This window comes from Mytilus californianus, unplaced genomic scaffold (genome assembly GCF_021869535.1).
Source record: "Mytilus californianus isolate M0D057914Y unplaced genomic scaffold, xbMytCali1.0.p SCAF_6, whole genome shotgun sequence".
In the NCBI taxonomy this organism is placed as follows: Eukaryota; Metazoa; Mollusca; class Bivalvia; order Mytilida; family Mytilidae; genus Mytilus; species Mytilus californianus.
The window spans coordinates 13,190,394-13,214,165 of NW_026262712.1; the positions used below are offsets into that span (position 1 = coordinate 13,190,394).

General features: G+C 32.0%; 1 protein-coding gene across 1 annotated transcript in view; it reads right to left on the reverse strand.

The window, feature by feature from the left end:
* Positions 1 to 13,059: 13,059 nt before the first annotated feature.
* Positions 13,060 to 23,772, reverse strand: part of LOC127705529 (putative ankyrin repeat protein RBE_0317) — a 34,023-nt gene continuing 23,310 nt past the window's right edge. The window contains exon 5 of the mRNA XM_052209856.1: positions 13,060 to 13,203. Within this exon, the coding sequence (XP_052065816.1) occupies positions 13,060 to 13,203 (144 nt within the window). The remainder of the gene's footprint in view (positions 13,204 to 23,772) is intronic.

Here is a 23,772-nt window from a genome sequence, read left to right on the forward strand (position 1 = left end):
TTTTACAATCTCACCTTTAGGAATAACAATCCATTCTTCGCCGTTTAGATCCATACCGGCTCTTCCCATATATATCCATATCCCATCCGTTGATTCTCGTTCTTGTGGTAATGCATCCCCAACCAGAAGTTTTGCCAGACAACTTTTTCCAGAAAAATAAGGCCCAATAATATATACTCTGTTCCAGAAACATTTAAAAGTTCCAAGTTCCTTAAGATCATCCGCTGTTGCCAAACCAAGACCTCTTAGTTCTGCTCTAAATTCTGTTTCTATGATTGGAAAATACATTATTAGCATAGTTTACGAATTTTGAATGCGTTTTGCCCCCTTAAGTTAAAAACAAAGTAGCATTAGAGAAAGATAAGATTTAAATTAACCGTAGGGTGTTGTAAATACAAAGTAAGTAAAATTCGTCTAAACAAGCTGCTGTTTAACAATGAAGTTAGTATGTTGCAGCGATTTATGAAAAAAAAAGAAAAATACAGAAGACATGAAAACAAAAATAGTTGCATATTGGGCAAACCTTAACACACACTATGCACTGAACGTTTCCCCGAATGTTAGTACATAACTATGTTGTACTGTCTGGTTATTCCAATGATCGAAATGTGAAAGTTGCGATTATAAGCTCAAATATCATAATCAATGTCACATGCGTATGCGATTGTTCCAAGTCAGGTACCAGTGTTTTATTTCATAACAATTGATAAAGGACAGTTATAAAACAAAGTAGATCGTTGATAGTTTCTGTTAAGTTAATGTAACCTAGTGATTGTTAGGACTGTTTGAATATAGTATTTGCATATATATTATAGTATAACATGAGATAATATAGAGTGATTGACAATAAGACACCAACACACCAGAAACCAAATGACTTGTACCGATCTTTATAAGATATAAAAGTCTCTGACATGACATGATATGACATTATATTAATTCATTCAAATGATAGACGGATCAGAATTAGGCGGGTTGAGTCGTGTTATTGGGTGTTAAACCCTTCTTATTACATCAACAGTGATGTTACAGCACAACATAAACACATAAGGTTAGAATCAATTGGAAACAGCAATAAGCACAAGACAAAACAACAAACAAAGAAACGAATGACACGAAATACACGTGATAAGAGTACTCTCTGTTACTGAAAGCTGGATCTAAGCCAATTACATCTTATAAACACATCATGACAAATTTACATTAATAGTTAGGATGTGCTATCCCGTTTGTAATAAGGTTCCTGCTAAATACTTGCATCTATATTTGACCAGTGGTTTACCAGTTCTATATAATTTACCTTGATTGAAATATCAAATGTCACTTCAGGTGTAATACCACCAAATCATAGTACGTCACATCCGGTTAAATACGAAAAAGGGTCGAAAGAAATATTCTCTTGAATTTGACAGTTGTAGGAAATTATTCCTACATTTCATTGCAATACAAATATTCTGAGTCATAAACTTATATCTTAGGTGTTTCAAAGCATCATTATTTTTTAATTTGTGGTTTCTATAGAATATTTTGTAAACTTGAGTTTACATGATTACTGAAGCTTGTACACAGGAAAAAAAGGGGTGAACATTTGATTGGTTAACTTCCAGTGATGGTTATTTTCTTATATGCAATGAAATGTTATGTGAAATTTTGTCTATAGTACTAGACAGGATAAAACTTTACTCATGCTAAGTATTTCTTTATTTGAAACAAAGATACATTCTGCACATTTTTTTGAAAAGAGCAAATTTAACAAAGACTAATAGGGGAAATCAATGGTGGTATTACACTTTCAGACACGGGCATATCGAACGAGATTGGTAATATGATCGCAGAAAAAGAAATATCACTGTCCACAAAAGGAAATTAAACAATAAAGATCGAACAATCGTCACTTGTGAGTAAAGTTACGCATATGGAAATAAGATTTCGAAATCTAAATACAAGACAATTAATACTGTTGCATTTTTGTTGAGTCAGTTACCATTGCTAAATTTCAAAAGTATAATTATAGAACTCATGATTAAAAAAAAATGATTAGGGGAATGGTAACTGTTTAAGAATCAGTCGGTGTCAATTCGACGGACACATGAATTGTCTCCCGTCTTGTTTTCATCACACAGTTAACTATTATTTTACAAGTAAAACAATCAAAATTTACCGACAGATATATGTCGACATTGTTTAGATTTATAAATATTTGGCTACCTGAAGAGTTCTAAGTTGTATTCATATTGTTTGACACGTAGATTACATAATAATCACAAGTATTCATTTTTGTCTTTAGTGAAATTAGGTATGAGAATTTTAAAAACACTAATGTATTAAGATTTATAAAGCATGCCAGTTTTAACACAGGTGCTTGGTAGGCAAACTCAAATGCGAAAGTTAAAAAGCAGCCAGTACCAAAAACTCCGAAACATTATATTAAATACGGTTAAAACAATCTACATGTAAGACTTTAATTAGAAAAGACTTACTGTTGACAATAATTCAACACTTTATAAAAAGAAAATTTACAAGAAATAAACAAATCAATGATATTTCAAGTCAACACATATGTGCTGACTACTGTGCTTGTGGCACTGTCGGCGAAAAAACGTCTACCAGCAGTTTGATCTACCTAGTTTAGTGTAGTTGTTATGAAACCTCATCCATGTTACAATGCTTATAATTTGGTAAGCCAGATGCCAATTGCACCTACATAAGTCTCATCATTGACGCTTGAAACACAACAGTTGGAAGGCAATATAAACAATGAGGTTAAGGAGCATTAAAAAAGCAAATCGAAAAGTTGTGCAAAACACGGCGAAGCCAGTCTTCATCCTGAGATAGAAAACCTTGGTGTTTCCAACCACTAAACATTTGATCAGCTGTAAAATTGCAGCGTACAATTGTTATTTTATGTAAACAAAACAACTGGAACAACTGGCGATAACTTATGGGATGAAACTTCCACAAGCAGTTGAATAGACAAGGCATCAATGATTAGATTATCGACCAAGTGGTTGTAAAATAGTATCAAGTATATCTGGCTTATAATTTGGTTCCAACTAATACCTTTTTTTTTTAAATCTAAGATATCCTTACTAACATAAGGCGGCTAATACTATTTCATATAATTTCAACTTATTTTTAGTTTGATAAATGAAATAATTAAAAGTTGCTAAGCGAACGAACACCACAAAAGTGTAAAATTCCTAATATTGATTCATTTTAAGGATGCAATATACAAAAAAAAAAGAGGAAAACCTGTTATCAGATTTATTATGTACATCAGTATTTTCTTTTCATGTTGAATTTGATTAAATAAATCACCAAACCAGTGTTTATCAAACCACATGAATAACAATGGAAACCTATTCCACCAAATATTTATTTTACCACAAGACGGTGCCATACGTACATTAGAAATTGTTGACCCTTCCGAAGTATGTTGGTTCAACCCGTCTGTTTGTGGTTTGGTTCTTATGTATTGTATGTAATATTTTGTCGTTATTTGTCCCTTTAGTATTTAATGTAATATGTTGTTGATGTTTATCGTTGTTGTTGTTTTTGTGAGCTATGATCTTGTTTTAAGTAGTGGGCTGACAACCTAAGAGTTGCTCTTTGATATCGTCTCACCTTTTTCTTGCAGCTAAGCTTAAAGGACTATGGTATTACCAAGAAACTGTCTATAGCGTATGCAATTTCTCATGTTTTTTGGTATTTGTTTCATTTACCCGTAACTGAGATTATTGTGCAGGGAGAGAAAATCTAAATGGAAAAAAAGTTAATAGATTGTTTTGAACTATTGGTTGCAATGGAAGTCAATCATTGAATGTTGACAAAAGAAAAAAAAACGACAACGCCATGGCAAAAAAGCAAACAAAAGACAAACAACAGTACACAAAAAGACAAACAACAGTACACAAAAAACAACATAGAAAACTAAAGAGGGAGCAACGTATGTTAAGAGTGATTATCGATGTTGATACGATGTCGTCAATATCTATGATATCCTGACTTCATCGTGTCTGTTATTTCAATCGAAATTTGTAATTTCATTAACACAATAAGTAAATTTAACCCTCACCTATAGGGCATAATACATATATTTGATTTAGTTTAATCCAAGCTCAAGTATATCTAAATCCAATTTGCAACAGTGAAAGGGGATTTTAATTTCAAATTGGTGTCTTGTGATATTCCTTTTAAAATTGAGAAAAGAAATACAATTTAAGACGGTTATATTAGTTGCTATATCAAGTTAGTCTATGATTTTTGCTATTGTCCTTATCAAATTGTTCCATTAACCGTCTACAGGCGGCACATTAGCAATAGCAAAATACCTTTATTGTGAATTAGTCTATGCATTGTTTGTTTGAATCGAAGGAACAGTTGATATTCAAAGCGGTTGTGCATAATCATGTACAGTATCTCAAAAAGGTTTTTAAAATGATGTTTAGCGATTGTTTTTTTTTACATCATGTTCGTTTAACGGTTATTCTTTTCTTGCAAAACCATAAAACTTTACCGAACAATAAGTATACAGGCAAATTGATTCAAACCTTAACTATTTAACGAATTTACTAATCCGTTATTGAACAGTTATATGTTATTGGACAACAAAGGATCCTTTTTGTTTTATCTCATTTTTTATTTTAATAACAAATCTCCCCGTATATTCCATTTTGAGGCGTCATCAACCCCTATACGTATTCCGTCAGCGCAGTCCAATCACTTGAGAGGAGGATACAGATGGATGCAGTCCTAACCTCTGCAACAGTTAATTTACGCCAGTCCTTATGACTGCTGTGGAAGTTAACTTTAAAAACGTATAGCAAACCAGCATGTTAATTTTATCCTTACCAGACCAGACCTAGGTCTGCTTTTGTATGACTTCTACATACCAGACCTGAGATCAGGACGGATGACGCAGACCTGTTCTTAGGGCAGGTCAGCTTGATCAGACCTGTGTACAGGATAGCTTCACCAGACCAGACCAGACCTGTATTTAGGTATGATGTTAAACTGTCCTAGTGACAATTCTGCTATTTGAAAAACTATTCATGTCAGTCATTGGGACAGGTCTGGTTCGGATAGATTAGTCTAGACCAATGATTGCTTTTAAAAATAGCGCTTGTCAAAAGTTACTGGTTGTAGCAAATTCACCTTTGTCTAGAGTTCACTTCAATATTGGACCTGTCATAAAGTTTACAGTCAAAAACTCAGTCCTAGAACCAATTTTGCTTTTTAACTTAACATGAATTCTGTCCTGTCTCAGGTTATCTTTCACCTGTCATAAAGTCTGGTCATCAAGTTAACCAGCTGTACAGGTAATGAGTTCATCCATCTCTGTATTATCTATTTTAGCCGTGTGCACCTTTTTGTTAATAGCAGAATAACTTTGTTCTGTACAAATATTATCGTCTTTGTTCAAAGTTACGGATGATTCTATGGCCATTCCCAAGGAATTAATTGAGCTCGTTGTGGCATATTTTGGTTTTCTCAACACCTTACGATATCTCTCATTTTTGCTCTGTAACTCTTTATTTTATACTGGTAAGCTTTCAATTAGTTCAATATGAAATCTTCTCATTAGTTAGTCTGGCTCTTCAAAGGATATGTTTTTATTCTTGCCGATGCAGTTTACAAAATTCCCTTTTGAGGAAATTTAAAGTACAATGTTTCTTTGTCGATTTCAGAATGTGTTTGTTTTAGCTGCATTCAGTGATAAAAATACAAAGGCAAGTGGTTTATCTTCATTTAATGTGAAATAACGGCATTTACCCAAGATGGAGCGAAAGCAATTCCAAACGATAATTGGTATTGTACAATCCCGTATGTCTGTTAATGGTTCCCATCTCCTTGCTGCTTTCATAACCCGGAAGTTGTAAATGTGCCTGAGTCAAATCAAGCTTTGTGAAGTGCTGTTCTCCTGACAGTTTCGCTTATACATCCTTGTAAACTGTCTCTCTATATGCAACATTTCAGTTACCATGCACAGTATCTTCAAATCTTCCACAGTGTATGTTTTCAATAATAAATCAGTTTTGGACAGTTTTTGAGTTGGGAAGAACTTGACGAAACACTTCTCTGTTATCACAGCATATCATGTTTCCGGCTCCATTTTCAAGTTAGCACCTTCTACATTGAGTGCTACACAGATAGCTTTGTTTTTTGTTTTTTTTTTATAGAAATACTTAACTTGTGATGTTCCAATTTACACTTCACCGTCAGTGTCAGACCTAGTTTCCTCAGCAATTTAATGTTAAGATTTACTCTTGTATTAAGTAAATTTTCTTTTGCAAATATATGTCAGCATTACTTGTCCCGCCTTTTTAGATGCATGGCATACTGCCTCTGCAATTTTTTGGTACTAATTTTTCCCACTGCAGCGTTAACACGGTTTACGATTTCTTGCATTGGTCTGTGCTACACTTTTTCCTTCAAACGCTTGAATTGAATAAACGTGTACCACTTTGGTTCATCCTTGCAATTTTAAAGCATGCGTCCATTGCTATGACAATTTCAACATTTGTTTGTGTTTAAACGTTTCTGAATTAACGATCAAATTTGTGTCCTACTACGTCATTCAACCATAAATTAGAATCACACTTAGTAAATAGTTTAAGCAGATGCAAAACGTATTAATGTATTGTCTTCACCTCATTTTGTCCAGTTTGGAAAATCGATAGCGTTCGACCATTATCTAAGGGTTTGTACGATAAATGATTATTCAATGCCTAGACATGTGCATTGTATGTTTTTTGGCGGATAAGCTATCCGAAATTGTGAGGTATCTTAGTAAGGTATGGGTCTTTCCAACGATCAAACTTAGAAGTGAAGCAACCTTTACGGTATTGTGTCGTTTGTCTGAAAAATTGTTCAAGTCGTTCTTCGTATGTTGAAACATTTCATCATTGAATTCAATTATGCCTATTAAACCGAATGATACCATATTATTAAGTAATTTTTTCTTGTCAGATAATGACGAATGCTCGGAACAAAGGAATCAAGCCAAACAGCTTGTTACAAAGTATCTAGTTCGTGTGGGTTTTAAATCCTCATATACTATTTATAGTTCATTTAATGGTTTTGAAGAGTTTACATAATGTTAGAATGTCTCCCTTGTATATGTTGGCGACACACTATTTTTAACGTCAATCCACTAATGAATACAGGTTAAAGTGTATCTGACGATCTTTTAAAGCTGTCAAATCGCTTATAAATGTGATGGATTCAAATCTTTGTTATTTTTGTTTTCTATATACGTGTATATAAATTCATCGATCGAAAGAGAGAGAGTGAGATACACATATTTAAAATCAATAATGAAAATAAAACCGTTAAACTGTTATTCAAAAAAAATATAACAAAAATATCAAACTCCAAGAGAGAGAGAGAGAGTATGAGGTAAACATATATTACAAAAGTAAAATAAAAAGCCGTAAAACTGTTGTTTTATTTTTACCTTAGAGTTATATAACACTTCAGCAGCAAATGCCATCCAGAAATAGTGTACTACATATACGGCAGTAGATGAGTATTTACCCTAACAACTGCCACCTCTGTCATACAGGTGTTTATGTTTGCACAGTCTTGTAAGACCAATTAAACTTTAAAACAAAGTATTGACAAATATATATTATACTAGTTAGTATTGATAGAGTTTGTGTTGCATTGTCTCCGTTTTATTTTTGAATCAGTGTTTATTTGCATATGAGTATACTTACCTAAGATATGACACTGAAAGTAAGAAGAATAATGATTTTATTTATTTCTGTCGCTCGTATAGTCATTTGATCTAAATTACAACAGGCATAGTATAAGACCTGACAACAAGCGGTCACAATCTATTTTACAGCCTTATCTCAGGAACTTAGTTCTCGTTGCCGGCAGACATTTTAAAAGTCGAAGAGGTATATCAATCTCACCTTAAACAAACAGTATAATATATACAACGCTACCAATTTCAATAAAAATAACACATGCTACTCAAGGACTGATGGTCAACAAGCAGTAGTTTCGAACAATGGGTATCAAACAATTGCAAATTGGTATGCGTTTAAATATTTTTTAACAAGTCAAACAGCTTCAAAACCATTTGTAATGGGTTTTGTACAAATCTAGGTCATACAATGACATTCAAACCTCTTTAGGTCGAATACAGCTGATTTCTAAAAAATCACAGATTAGTATTAAAGAAATTCAAAAAAGTATCAAAGAAATGAAAATTGTGCATAAACAGACGGATGTAAGTAACAATTGTTTACAGACGCATAGGCTTTAGTTGCTTTCCTGCTTGTTTTGCAATGAAACACATTAAATGAATTTCTATGCAATAATATTGGAAATTTTGAATGAGCCGTCTTTATTTTTCTATTTAATATCAGTGTTTGTTTCTGTATTCAATTTTCTTCAGCTTGCTATACATTTGTCGATTGTTTTTTCCAGTATCATATCAAGTGTAAATGATAACTAAATGCGTGATCGTGATAATAAACCCACCTCTTGAAACACACGTCAATCAAGGAAACACAGTGTAGATAGTTTGATTCTGCAGTTGATAACAATTCTAGATTAGCACATGACTCATTGATAATACAGTCTCCCAATTAATATTCATAATTGTAATAAAATAACATATATGTATATATAATATTTATACGTCAAGTGTACCTTAATTAAGTCTTGTATTGCTCTTCCAGTTTCGTTTGTTTCTGAATTCCTATTGCTTGCCTCAAAAACATCGATTGGTGTCTTATTTTCCTGGATTGAAATCAATACACTATAGTTTTTAAAATATTCCCATTGTATACATGTTTGCACTTATTACAAAATTATGGCCGTATACCGAAAAGAGCAAATTTAAACAAAATAATGTTTTGAAACAAAATATAGAATAAGTCCGATTAACTGTCCATGTAATAATGGATCGTATTTATTGGATCTTTGCTAACTTAAAATACATCTTAAATATTGAAAACAAATCTTCAGAGTCTACATTTGTGATGTTTTCCTTTCATTATCGCCGTCTTACCCAATAATTTGAAGGCAGAATTTAAAGATCAAAAAGCAATCTACTCTTTAAACGGAGTATTTATGAATAGTGGTATATGCACTTTAAACTCTTCAATAAAGTACGTTCGGATTTATTCATGTTATTGTAGAAGTCATTGTCTGAGCACGTCTTTCTTGTAGTGGGAATGAATTGATAGGTATTTGTGTCTTTAAGTGATCTTTCATAGTTTATAAATAATATGTATACATATATGTTTATGGATTATGTGTGTTTTTTTTTTTTCCATTTAATAAATACTGGAGGCAGAATAATCTAGATCAATAATATGTTACAACTTGGATAATTTTCTAGGTATGTAAACCTGTAGTCTAGATTTATTTATCTTATTAGGGTATGCGCAATTATTAGTAATTTCTGAAACGAAATGACATTCTATCGTTGAAACACGTTTATGCGGTTTCTTCGACAATTCAATATGAACCAGGCCCAATATTTAACAGAAGCCGTATCTAATATCATCCATACCTTTCAAGTTTATTCGGTATTGCTGTATTTTAAAAAAAAAAGCTCATCAACGAAACAAGGCTTATTATTTTGTACGCCTTATTTTTTCGTCTACAAACGACTCTGCAGTGACCTTTTAATCAGAAACATCAAAAAGCCAAATAAGAACTAAGTATAACAACCCAAGTAGGTAAATTAGAACGAATTCTTCTTTAAGACGATTTCAGTTTATTGAACTATTTGTTCTAAACACAATATTACTGTATTAACTAGCAAGCAACGCTACAAAATAATTACACTAATTGTTGTTACATGTTAACACACCGAGTACCACTTTTGTTGGTATGCATGTAAATAACAAATTTTTGGTTTGCATTACGAGATAAAAAAAAATACAAATGACAAGGAGATGAGTTCCTAAATTATTAAATCTCAAATTGATCTTTAAGTGAGTTATATTTGTTTGTTTGTTTTTTTTTCATTTTTGAATTATGTTTACCCGCTGGGATACTATCTGGACAGAAATTCAGACAGAAAATGGAGAGGACAATACAGTTTGGTTCTATAACTGTTTTAATCATAATTGAAACCGAATCGTAGATGTACAGTGCATCGTTGACGGCGGATATTGTTATTGAATCCTACTGAACGATACTTAGTATTCTATACAATGGAATCACGACTCGCAAACAAACAATGTGTTTTAAAATTAAGAAATTTGGTGTTCATAGTATAACTGCTTTATTATCACTCCCGACCAACGATACAACCTCAACATTCAGTTTCAGAGTGGTAACAGTATTACTGATTTACAATGCGACTATACGATTTACATAATAAAGTGCGAATAAGGTCACTTTTTGGTTGATAAGGACAAATAATTTTGTAAAATAAGTCAGTCTGAGGTATCGAAACTACTGAATTTTTTTTACGATTCAATATTATGAATAAAAAGAGGACATGCTTGCACTCTTAAATGATGCGGACAAAATTTTGTAGTCATCGTGTTCCAATATTGCTGTCATTTGTTTTATACAATCAATCCTGACATAAAAATATTCCTGATTTACTATGCGACTATAAAATTTACATAATAAAGTGCAAATATGGTCAGTTTTGTGTTGATGCGGACAAATGATTTTGTTATATGAGTCAGCTTGAGGTATCGAAACTACTAAAAAAAAATTATGATTCAATATTTTGAATAAAAAGAGGACATGCTAGCACTCTAAATTGATGCGGACAAACTTTTGTAGTCATTGTGTTCCAATATTGCTGTCATATGTATTATACAATCAATCCTGACATACAAATATTACTAATTTAATATGCGACTATAAGATTTACATAATAAAGTGCAAATATGGTCAGTTTTTGGGTTGATGCAGACAAATAATTTTGTTATATGAGTCAGCCTGAGGTATCGAAACTACTGAAATTTTTTTATCATTCAATATTTTGAATAAAAAGAGGACATGCTAGCACTCTAAATTGATGCGGAAACAATTGTGTAGTCATTGTGTTCCAATATTGCTTCATTTGTATTATATAATCAATCCTGACATAAAAATATTACTGATTTACTATGCGACTATAAGATTTACATAATAAAGTGCAAATATGGTCAGTTTTGAGTTGATGGGGACAAATAATTTTGTTATATGAGTCAGCCTGAGGTATCGAAACTACTGAAATTTTTTTATTATTCAATATTTTAAATAAAAAGAGGACATGCTAGCACTCTTAATTGATCCAAAAAAAATTGTGTAGTCATTGTGTTCCAATATTGCTTCATTTAGATTATATAATCAATCATGACATAAAAATATTACTGATTTACTATGCGACTATAAAATTTACATAATAAAGTGCAAATATGGTCAGTTTTGATTGATGCGGACAAATAATTTTGTTATACGAGTCAGCCTGAGGTATCGAAACTACTGATTTTTTTTACTATTCAATATTATGATTAAAAAGAGGACATGCTGGCACTCTAAATTGATGCGGACAAAATTTTGTATTCATTGTGTTCCAATATTGCTGTTATTTGTAATATACAATCAATCCTGACATAAAGAAATATTACTGAATTAATATGCGACTATAAGATTTACATAATAAGTTGCAAATATGGTCAGTTTTTGGTTGATGCGGACAAATAATTTTGTTATATGAGTCAGCCTGAGGTATCGAAACTACTGAAATTTTTTTACGATTCATTATTTGGAATAAAAAGAGAACATGCTGGCACTCTAAATTGATGCGAACAAAATATTGTATTCATTGTGTTCTATAAAATTTACATAATAAAGTGCAAATGTGGTCAGTTTTGGGTTGATACGGACAAATGATTTTGTTATATGAGTCAGCTTGAGGTATTCAAACTACTGAAATATTTTTAGTATTCAATATTTTGAATAAAAAGAGGAAATACTAGCACTCTAAATTGATGCGGACAAAATTTTGTAGTCATTGTGTTCCAATATTGCTGTCATTTGTATTATACAATCAATCCTGACATACAAATATTACTGATTTACTATGCGACTATACGATTTACATAATAAATTGCAAATATGGTCAGTTTTGGGTTGAATCGGACAAAAAAATTTGTCATATGAGTCAGCCTGAGGTATCGAGACTACTGAAATTGTTTAATGATTCATTATTTGGAATAAAAAGAGAACATGCTGTTCCAATATTGCCGTCATTTTTTTATATAATCATTCCTGACATAATAGTATTACTGATTTACTATGCGACTATAAGATTTACATAATAAAGTGCAAATATGGTCAGTTTTGGGTTGATTCTGACAAATAATTGTGTTATATGAGTCAGTCTGAGCTATCGAAACTACTGATTTTTTTTTATGATTCAATATTTTGAATTAAACGAGAGCATTCTGGCACTCTAAATTGATGCGGACAAAATATTGAATTCATTGTGTTCCAATATTGCTGTCATTTGTTTTATACAATCAATCATGACATAAAAATATTACTGATGGACGAAATATACATAGTCTTACGAAAGTTATCAGTGGCCTTAAAGAATAGCCAATGAAAATGTCGTAATATTGTCTGATGATGCTGGATAAGCCAATCAAAATAAGGCAATTTTCGTATCACCTTTTCGTATCACACTCCATGCAGTGTGATAAAAAAATATATCTTCATGCATGAAATCGATAACAGGCCACATCCATAATATACGTGATGTACAATGTTTAAACTCGGGAAAGTTCTAACATCTTTCGAAATAAAGGATGACAGGCGTGATATATTTAAAAACATTTTATTTAAAATGAATCTTTCTTCCGATGGTTTGGCATCTATCAAATCAAATAAAAGAAGATCATTTCACTATTTACTTATATTTCGTTTCTTTTAAAGCACCCTTTCTGTTCTGAGTGTAAATGAGCAGACGATATGTGCATTTCAGAATTATAACTGTCGCTTCATTGCTCCATGTTTCCCTTTGAGGATTAGGAATAAAAAGAAAGTGTAAAGTATTTTATAAGATCAATATGTGGACATTAAATTTCACGATTGACTGAACCAATTTAACAAAGGATTCCATACCTTATTTACTTTATCTGGATCTATATCTCCTCTTTCTAATAATAATTGGACAATGCTGCGATTTAGACTTCTAACAGCTGTGTGAAATGGAGTGTCGCCGTTGATCTGAAATAAAATGATTCATTTGTATATTGGTACAAGCATGCAAAAGGAGCATTAAATCAATTCAGACTTGTAAATGGCTTTATAGCTTGCTGTTCGGTGTGAGCTAAGGCTCCGTGTTGAAGACCGTACTTTGACCTTTAATGGTTTACCTTTGAAAATTGTGACTTGGATGGAGAGTTGTCTCATTGGCACTCATACCACATCTTCTTATAGCTATTGTAAATGAACATCATAATAACATTATTTTCATAAATATCGCCTTTCTCAATACATACACATGATCAAACTCAAGGTCAAAGAATGTATTGATATACAGTCAAACATCTAACACAAAACTAAACAAATAATACTATCAATGTCCTACATATATATGCATGTGTATATAGAAAAGTCTTGAGAACAGATGTATAAGCTTGTATAAGCCTGTGTGATTTTCCCTTAATATACAAGCATTTCAATTATATTGATATAAATTATGTTTTGTATGCTTATAATGTATTTAATGGGTATACACTGATCTTTATCATAGTGAATTAGACATAAAACCTGGTACAGATATTAAGAAATAAACATTGCGCTTTATATAACACTCGAACTAACTCTTTAAGGGCTGGAGGTCCGTATTTCACCCGTTGTAGGAACAATGTATCTACCCTTTTGCAACATAACATTGTTTCCATTGACAAATTTACACCGGGAGTCCCTTAGATCCTTATATCCCACCTATCTTGTTGACAGAGAGAAAATGGAAATGTCAAACATGATTAACAAGAAAAAATCTGCATATTGATCTATATGACAAAAATCTTAAGTCGACAACTCGAGAGATTTGTCCTTAAATAACGATTTCACGATCTGCAAATCTGTCGACACGTTATTTGTATCTATATTAGATTATTGCCCCCCAATGACAACTGTATCGGTTCTACCACCTTCCTCCTAGTTTGCATGCATAGGATACAATGTAATCTTCGGTCATGTCATTTTCTTTAAAAGAAAACCTGTGTAGTCGAAGATACTACTATAATAATATGATATTCCACTTAAAAATAAAATATCTAAAAAGAGGACATATTTTGAGACAGACTTCTATTTAAAACTAGCAGTAAATATATCACGTAACAAAGCCGATTTATGTATTGCCTCCTTAACGTGGCAAATATGTCATGCATATTCAGGACGATATGAAAAGTGGGTTACCCGGAAACCAATAAAAAAATATAAAAGGCCAAACACTGCCACTTATAAATGAATAAGATATGTAGTGATTTTGTATATAAATTCTTATTGCAACCAATATTTTGAGGTTTTGGATAGGTTTGAATGTCCATCCTTATACCGTCTGATTAAAAAAAAAACGATACTGAGTTACAAAAGCAAAATCAAATTTGAAGACTTCTTGACAATTGCCGAAATTTTCTGAATAGTCACAGAAACGATAAAATAAAATGCATACAATTGTAGTTTTACAAAGAATCCGGACGCACTGGAAATTTCATTTTCAGTCTAATAAATGATTGACAAAAGTAGAAACAATAGCCCAAATTATAAAATCCTACACATTGTATTACTAGTTATTTTATTCTTATTCTGAATAGTCATGAAATATTTGTCTTCTTGTGCACTTGGAGACCGGGTCAAAGGTCCCTGTGAAAATATCGATTTTGGGTGTTTTTTTAAAAGTCACTCGCTTGTGCGTTTTAAAATATGAAGCATATTAGCCGTTTATGAAAAGGCCACGTTTAGGTTTCATACACAAGCTAGCCATTTGGGCGTACAGTGACGTATTGTGAACACGTTCGGTGAATTGGACATGATTTAGGGAAAGGACACGTTTCTGAATGTTACATATACACATTTTGTTTATCTATTTTCAAATGTCATTTCTTACGTTTAATCACTAAATTGTATATGGGAATTTTTAAAAACGAAATAAGATACACAAGAGGTAAAAAAAAAGCCAATTACCAAGCAAAATGAAAGATGAAAAGACAAATAATAAAAAATAATTACACAGAAAAGCAAAAATTGAACAGCACAATCCAAACCAAACATCGGAGGTGTTCTTTAAAAAAATACATATACACGACAACCTGCTTGATGGCATTCTAAATTTTGCATAGTGTCCTTTCCATAGCTTTTCTAAAAAGAGCTCTTCACGAATTGGTTGTTATTTATTAAAAAACTTAAAATATAAAAATATGTGTATATTCTTGTACAACCTAACAGTCCAACTGATGAAATTAAAAAAGTGAAAAGAAACAACACTTTATCAGAGTTTAAAACACACCAAGATAGTTTGAAAGAGAAAGATGGTGGTCTGTAAATCACACTCACGTCTGTTCTAAGATAAATTGTCCACTGCTATGATCACCTAGCCATAGCATATGAAAAAAGTTAAACAACAAAATTACCAAACTCCAAGGAAAATCCAAAACGGAAAGTCCTTTAACAATTGGCAAAATCAAAAGCTCAAACACATCAAACGAATGGAAAACGACTCTCATATTCCTGACTTGGTACAAGCATTTCCTTATATGAATGTGTATATGAAATTCAACAGATAATGTCCATTAACAAAACTTAAGTACCCTGTACTGTAGAAGAACTATCTATATGTATACGTAATTTGTCATTCAGAAGCCTTGTAATAGAACATCTTTCCAGAATAAATACATAAGAGGAGCCTATATGCCCATTACACAAAACCTTTTGTTGAGATGAAGAGTGGGAAAAAATGCCAATTTTACAAACTTCTAGGCAAACCGCCGAAAATATGAATTTTTTTGATATGAAACGAAATGATGATATTTTTCATGATTGGCCAAACACTTACATTTCTGACAATGAAATTTCATAAGATGAAAATAGTGTAGAAACATGTTATTCGTGCAATACTATAGGTATACATTAGCTTTTCATAATTCGATCATTTCATATTCTACAGGAATGAACGCTTGATGTACATCTTGCTTGACAAATACATTTTCATCAATATTAACGGTGTAAAGAGGCTGGATATCTTGAATCGTCCTGAATCAGTTAAACAGACTATGTACATATATACAGCTTGTAAACAAGAAGCAAATGCTCAAGTGCTTGCTCTAAATTATCAGTATGTTTCCCCTGTGTTCTCGGTAACCCAAACCTCCGGTGTAACACTGAGCTTGAATGACTCAGTGGGGAGCCTGAAAGGAATGCCAATTGAAGATCAGTGTTATTTTAACAAAATTTGCGAAAGCATGAACTTGAACATGTAAGACACACATTTACCTGAAAGACTGTCACCTAGTACTCTTTATGATATTGAGTATGACTGATCAATCTCCAGGCTAAAATCGTGCTATGCAACCTTGTACTCATCCAATTACACTAAAGGGCATTCCCAAAAAGGAAAACAACACGTTATACATTCCATGCGTCCGAAGCGCATTTTCGGATTCATCTTCACCGATAAGGATCAAAGCCGAATATTTGAGAGCCAAGGATGTATAAGAACCCATAACAGTTGAAGAGTTATAAGACCAAAAGAAATCTAGGAAATAGCAAAATTCAAAGATTCAAAGATTCAAAAACAATTGCTTCTTGGCATGTAGCAGATTGTAATTGGAATAATCATTGCAATTACAAACAGAAGAGAAAATGACCTAGGAAGTTTTTCACAAGAATCTAACCATCTTATCAGGCAATGAAGTTAATATTGTGGATCGATACACTGCAACTTTTATCAAGGAGATTTGACATATTGCGGCAGTCAAATGCTAAAGGTAAAAACATGTAATAATAGATTTAGGAATATGCCAAAATTATCACTCTTATATACCAGGTTCTTTATACAGACGTCAGTCCATATTGTCATGCACTTTGATGATTTATCTACCATTTTCCCTACAACAGGTAGAGGTTTGATTATTTTATGTCTGGCCATCAAATTTAGACTTTACCCTATTTGCATCAAATATCGGTAATATGATTCAGCTGGGCCACAAGGGTTTTGGATTAGTTACAATTCAATACATATATAAACAAAGTATGTGATTGTTGCTTCTTTATAAGATGAAGTAAAGTCGAATTACACAGCAATACTTGATGATTTTAACACGTAATAAATTTCATGCGTCCGAAGCTGTTTTCTGGATTTACCCTCACCAGGAACGCTTAAAACCAAACATTTACAAGCCAGGGATGTATAAATACGCTGGAACATTAGGAGTTGTATGAACAAAATTGGACTCAAAAACAGCAATTTTCATCTTAATATCATTTGATAAAAGATAAATAAAAATGAAATGGAGAATAAAAGTGAAAAATATAATTATAAAAATGTATGTTTGATCATCTTTCCTTAGAATCAGATATTGGATGTCATATATTACTCAAAAAAAGAAATACAAAAACATTTCTACCTGAACTCTACTTTGATACACCTACGAAAATTAAAGATAAACACTGTATGCAGTGCATATAGTAAAGCAAGAATCCTTCCAATACAGTAATACATGTGGGATGATGACAACAGGAATAGAAAAAGGGATATCTGATGACCTATAGAACAGGCAACAAGGTATATCCGGAGGTTCCCACAAACGTATCTTGTCTTCATGTTTTAATACATGCAAAATATAAAGTGTTGTGAAAGAAGAAAAAATGTTGAACTGATTGTAATTGCAACTCACTTTGAAAATGGTTATAATGGAAAAGAACGGATATGGGATATCCATCAATGGCACAAAATCGGTATATGCACAGCAAAATACAAAACAAAGTAGTTTTATTGGTGTTTTTCATTTAAAAGTCATAGTGAGAACAATGTATTTATTGAAGTAGGATTTTTAAAAATGCGACATTTTGCCATCATAAGGACATGATTGATAAATTTGACGAAATTGCTGCTGTTGCTTTAGCCGAACGGCTAGGTAGAAAGTAGGATATTGTCCCATATTGTCAACAGTTAAAAGTTCTTTCCCCGAATAATTTTCAAATAGAGCATCATCGTATGCTGCCTACTGTACATGTAAATTTACTAATTAATTATTTTACCAAATGATGAAAAGTTGCCTTCTGCCATTCCTTTTGCGGGTAGCACTGTTTATATTGTCTTGAACGCTAAATTGGAAATGGATTATAAAGATGTTATTTAAAGCTTCCGCTCCGGTTCAATAATTTCGTCCATTTAACCAAAAATGTTTCGTATAGAAACTGGATGATCCCAAGGTAGATAAAGCGAAATCCTTGGAATATCGTTAAACAAAAGCTGAAGTGACATACATAAAACAAAAAAACAAAAAAAGCAAAACGAAAATAACTTAACTAATGCAGACATCTGTAAAGATAGCGGTTAAAAAATTTGACTGTTAAAGTTCAGAAATTAATAGTTTTTGCTATAAGACTTGTCACGGTATTGCTATCCAAAATTCTTGTATTTAGTTTTGATGTTATATTTGTTATTGTCATATGTCTTATCGTTTGTAGTTGTAATTCTTACTTTTTTCTGTTCTATTCGTGTGTGAGTGTAAAGATAACTTATCACCCAGTTTGGGTCAACTTAACTTACACTATGTATTTGGTTTCAGTTGGATTTAGAAGAAATACCGACATAGCTAGATAATACAATTAAGTATCTAATTACTAACAAAATGTTATATTGATAAGTATTAAAATTTTCATTGTTATTAAATACATGTAATATCAGTATTACAAACCTAATCTTGAACGGGAAAACCAACCGTCTAATCTATATAAAAACGAGAAATGAGAAACACGTATGAACTACATAAACAGACGACAACTACTGTACATCAGATTCCTGACTTAGGACAGGTGCAAACATTTTCAGCGGGATTAAACGTTTTAATTGTACCAAACCTTCTCTCTTTTTCTGAAACAATAGTAAAACATCACAACATAGAAAGACACACTATAAAATATCAATTGGAAGGCTTAACTCAATCAAAAAACGAAAATTAACACACAATGAACGAATAACTTTGATCTGTGATACCTGAATGCAAATACGTAGATAATACAAATTATAAGGGATAAATAACTAAGGTCAAAAGTGAAAAAAAAACAGGTTGAAACAAAGTTAAAGTATGATACCACTGTGAAATGTTAAACAATATTTAGAAAATCATAAAGACCGTTTTAACAAATCAAATCTCCCTTGAATAAAAATATATTTGATCGTAGGCCACAATAACTATGTAGATAGAGGAAATAATTGCGTATGTTGATCTGTAGTGCTGATGGAAGGGAGGAAGGAATTACAGTGAAGAATCCTGAATCTGCACATCGTCCAAATACAAGGAAAGTAGGATGGTTTACAGTTAAACCAGAATACTAGTATGTAGGTGGTTTGAGGAATGAATTGGATGTATTAGTAGGATTTTCCGGTGTTGGACATAGATCAGGGAGGATGTCAAATTTTCTGTGTGCTGCAGATGTACCACCTGAAGAAGCAGAAGAACCAAAAATATTTCATTCAAGTATAAGAGTGAAACTGTTGGAATTTAACCCTAACCTGGTGGACCATTTCAAAATATTTGATTAAAAAGAATCCATCAACAAATGCTGGCTTCTTGATTTAGGGAAAAGCATGGTGCATGAATAGGACCTTCTACGTTTTGTATAGTTCATGTGAACTCAGTTCATGTGACATTCATATGAATCTCATGTGAAACGCACGTGAATTTCACGTGGAAATCACATGATTTTTTTCACATGAAATTCACGTGCTTTTTTAAAAAAAAGTTATCTAAATAACATCCAAATTTTTAGATTTAATTAAGTGCCAGTCTGCCTAAGAATCAGGCAAATTCTTAAATTTCCAAAACGAGACATATTTTAAATATTTATCTCATGCATGAAATATGGTACATTAAGTCAATCAAAATAGAAATGTATAATCAAATTTGAGAAAATTACTTGCAGTATTATGTATTGGCACTTCGAAGTTCTATATGTTTACTATATATTTTTTAAAAATTCAATCAATTTCAATTTCGAATATTTTGTATTACCAGAACCGCACAATCACAATGACTGCAAAAATAGATACTTTAAAAATATAAATTTCAGGCATTAGCTTCAATCTCGTATTGGTTTTTTTTTTTGTCTGATTGTCAAAATTTATTTCCCAAGATTCTGTTGTCTTCTTTACGCTAGAACACAATTAGTTACTTCCCCTAGCGGAGCTCTTTAATGTAAACAATATGGATGTCGTGCAGAATTTAGTTTTTCATCCTTTTCTGGCAATGAATGTGGTTATTGAAAATATTTTAAGGATGAAAAAGACAACACACTAGGTGGACAACGAAGTAGAATTGTTGATAACTACAATGATTAGCATATGCAAAAATCAAGTGGGAGGGACATTTGATATTTTCTGTGTTGGGATATTTTTCCAACTTACAATCGTACTTCGTTTGTTTATACACCCGTAAAACCTAGAGATATGCTTGAGAAGAAATGTTTGGTGTGCACAACCGTCTCACAGGGGAAGACCAAATCCAGACAGAGCATCTACCATCCAGATAAAGGCTGCTTGGATAGAGAATACGTATTTTTAATTATACAATAAATATCGTGTCTGTTGTTTATCTTTCTTTTTGTGACAATAAAGAATTCCTGGGGTTCCAGCAGTTCTCTAACCTACTGATTAGAAATAAGAAGATGTGGTATGAGTGCCTATGAGACAATTCTCCATCTAAGTCACAATGTGTACAAAGTAAACATTTATATGTAAAAGTACGGCCTTCAACACGGAGCCTTGTCTCACTCAAAAAAGAAAGCTATAAAGGGCACCAAAAAGACTAGTGTAAAACAATTCAAACAGGAAAACCATCGGTCTAATCTTTATAAAAAAAACGGGAAACGAGAAACACTTATGAACCACATCAACAAACGACAATCACCGAACAACAGGTTCCTTTTTAGGACAGGTGCAAACAAATGCAGAGGGTTTAAACGTTTTAACAGGCGCCAACCCTCACCCTAATCTGCAATAGTAGTATATATTACAACATAGAAAGACACACTATAAAATTTCAATTGAAATGGCTTAACTTAATCAAAAAGACATATTTACAAAATCAAGTAAGCATACACTGAACGAATACATTTGATGACACAATATAAACACAATATTAAATAAAAAAGATAAAAAAGACAACTATAACCTAGGGTTAAATCCTGAGTCTTTTTTTTTTATAAAATATTTTTCTTTCTATTAAAAAGTTTCCTTTTAAATAATTTTTAGCGCTATCATATTGGTTTGTTCAAATGATACTTTGCTTCTATAAATATAGAATTTTGTTAACAGAATTATTAAGTTACTTATGTCATTTTTATCGGTTTTTGTTAGAATACAAAATAAAACTAAATCAATATTCTATTTTCTCAAATATCCAGGAGTTAAGGTCTTCCCATAATTTTGATATATACGGACAAGTCCAGAACATACGTTCTATTGTTTCAAACGCTCCGCACCCAAAACTACACTTATTCGTATCTTTAACTTGTATTTATAATGAGAAGTTCATTCGTGTCTAAAATTGGATGTGTTATTCTGTATTGAATCCACTGCAGTTTTGAATTCTTAGTTATATAAAAGGGCAATATAGAGATATTTGCCCAAGCAAATTTGTTAATTCAGACATGGAGTCTTTTCATTGTGCTAAACAGATTTATTTTAAAACCAGTTGTTGGCATGATACGGGTGAAGTTTTTCTCGTATATTTTATGATTGAATGAGACTTAATCCATTACGGGAGGAATTGTGCTTCATTTTCATATTATGAAGACATAATCTTTCAATCAGTTCCAAAATTCCAACAAAAAAAAATTCAAAATTATTTCTATTGTAATAATTTTATAATCTTCACAACTTTCCTGATATAGTAATTAATTCAATTATATTATTAGAGTACCCAAAATACTTTCAAAATAATAGGCACCCCGATCCCCATTGAAAGGTAATAATGTGTACTTGATGTTCAGTGTTTCTTAACTTCGGTTCGATATAGATTGAATGAATTAACAAAAAAAAATATTGAAGAAGGTCTTTCCATCGCGAAATGCACATATTTTGATCGAAAAATATTAACTTTCCGTTTAAAATGTCAATTCTGGTCTTTCTAAAAATATATGGTTTCTATATACTTTTGCTAAAATGAAGGAGATAAGTATGTACTTCTGGTTTACAAAATGTTACATTCGGATAAATGTAAACCTTACTTTACACTTATTTTAAAAAATATCATATTCTTGTTAATTTAAAATGAAACTACTGCAAAAATGACAACTTCGGTTTACAAAAGGTCCCTTACGGTTAACCTCTTTCCAGGTCAAAAGTCTGCTAATCAATATAAAAGACCCTATAACTGTATCATGTACCAATAATAAGTTACAGCAAAGAGCAAAATATAACTTTAACCTTGACCTCAATTTCAATATCATAAAGCAAGGACCTCAAATCAAAAGACCCAAGGTCCCTACTGTATTTGTTTAATGAGTTATAACAACATACAGCTAATTTAAAATAAAAAAGGGTGAAAACTCCCATTAAATGTCAACGTATCGTTTCAACCAAAAATGTATGTTTAACGACATGTCGTAACTTACAATTTAGTAAAAATTATTTGTCGCTACCTTCTACGGTTTCTTATAATAAGTGATAATAATACAAAATCAAAATTATAACATGACCTTGACCTTATTTCTATTGTGGAGGACCAATGGCCTCAAATCAAAAGACCCTGAAATAATGAGGATGGCGACAGGGCAGGGCGTACTCGTTTGGACACTGCTAGTTTTTGGACTTATATTACGATTAAAACCATCTAAAAAATATGAAAACAACACCTTATAATTCTCATGCGTCTGGATCTAACTTCATCAGGAACGCTCAAAGCCGAATATTTGAAAGCCAAGGATGTATAATAACCTAAATCAGCTATACTGACCGATAATAGTTGTAAACATGAATACTTGGGATATTACGCATGTACACATCTATCTTTTTTGACGAAATGTGACTGAATCCTGAAAAAACATTTGCCCTGACCCTGTCGCAGAACATAAAATGGCCGACAACAAGGATGCCATACAAGCAACAAAAGCAACAAATAACTTTTTACAATGCGGTTTTACTTATCTGCACGGTTGAGGTCTTATTGCATATGTAAGATCTGATCTTGCAGCGGATAGAAAAATTCAACTAGAATTCTCAGATGTTGAATCCATTGGTATAGAGGTAGCAATTGGAAACATGGTTCTTTTGTGGGATATATAAGCATCCTAGTATGTCAGTTGACCATTTCACTACAGATTGTACCAAAACTATTGACAAAATTATATCCAAATATGACAATTATATTTTTATTTGTGACTTTAATTATGACATGCTTAACTTTGATAAGAGTGCAATGATAAAAGAAAGCTGTGATATTTTCAATTTCAAAAACAGCATTATGAAAGCTACATGTTTTACGGAAATTTTTCAAGCAACCACTTATTGCGCCCCTTTAATAGCAGACTTGTTGTTGTACTGTTATGAATCACAGTTGATGA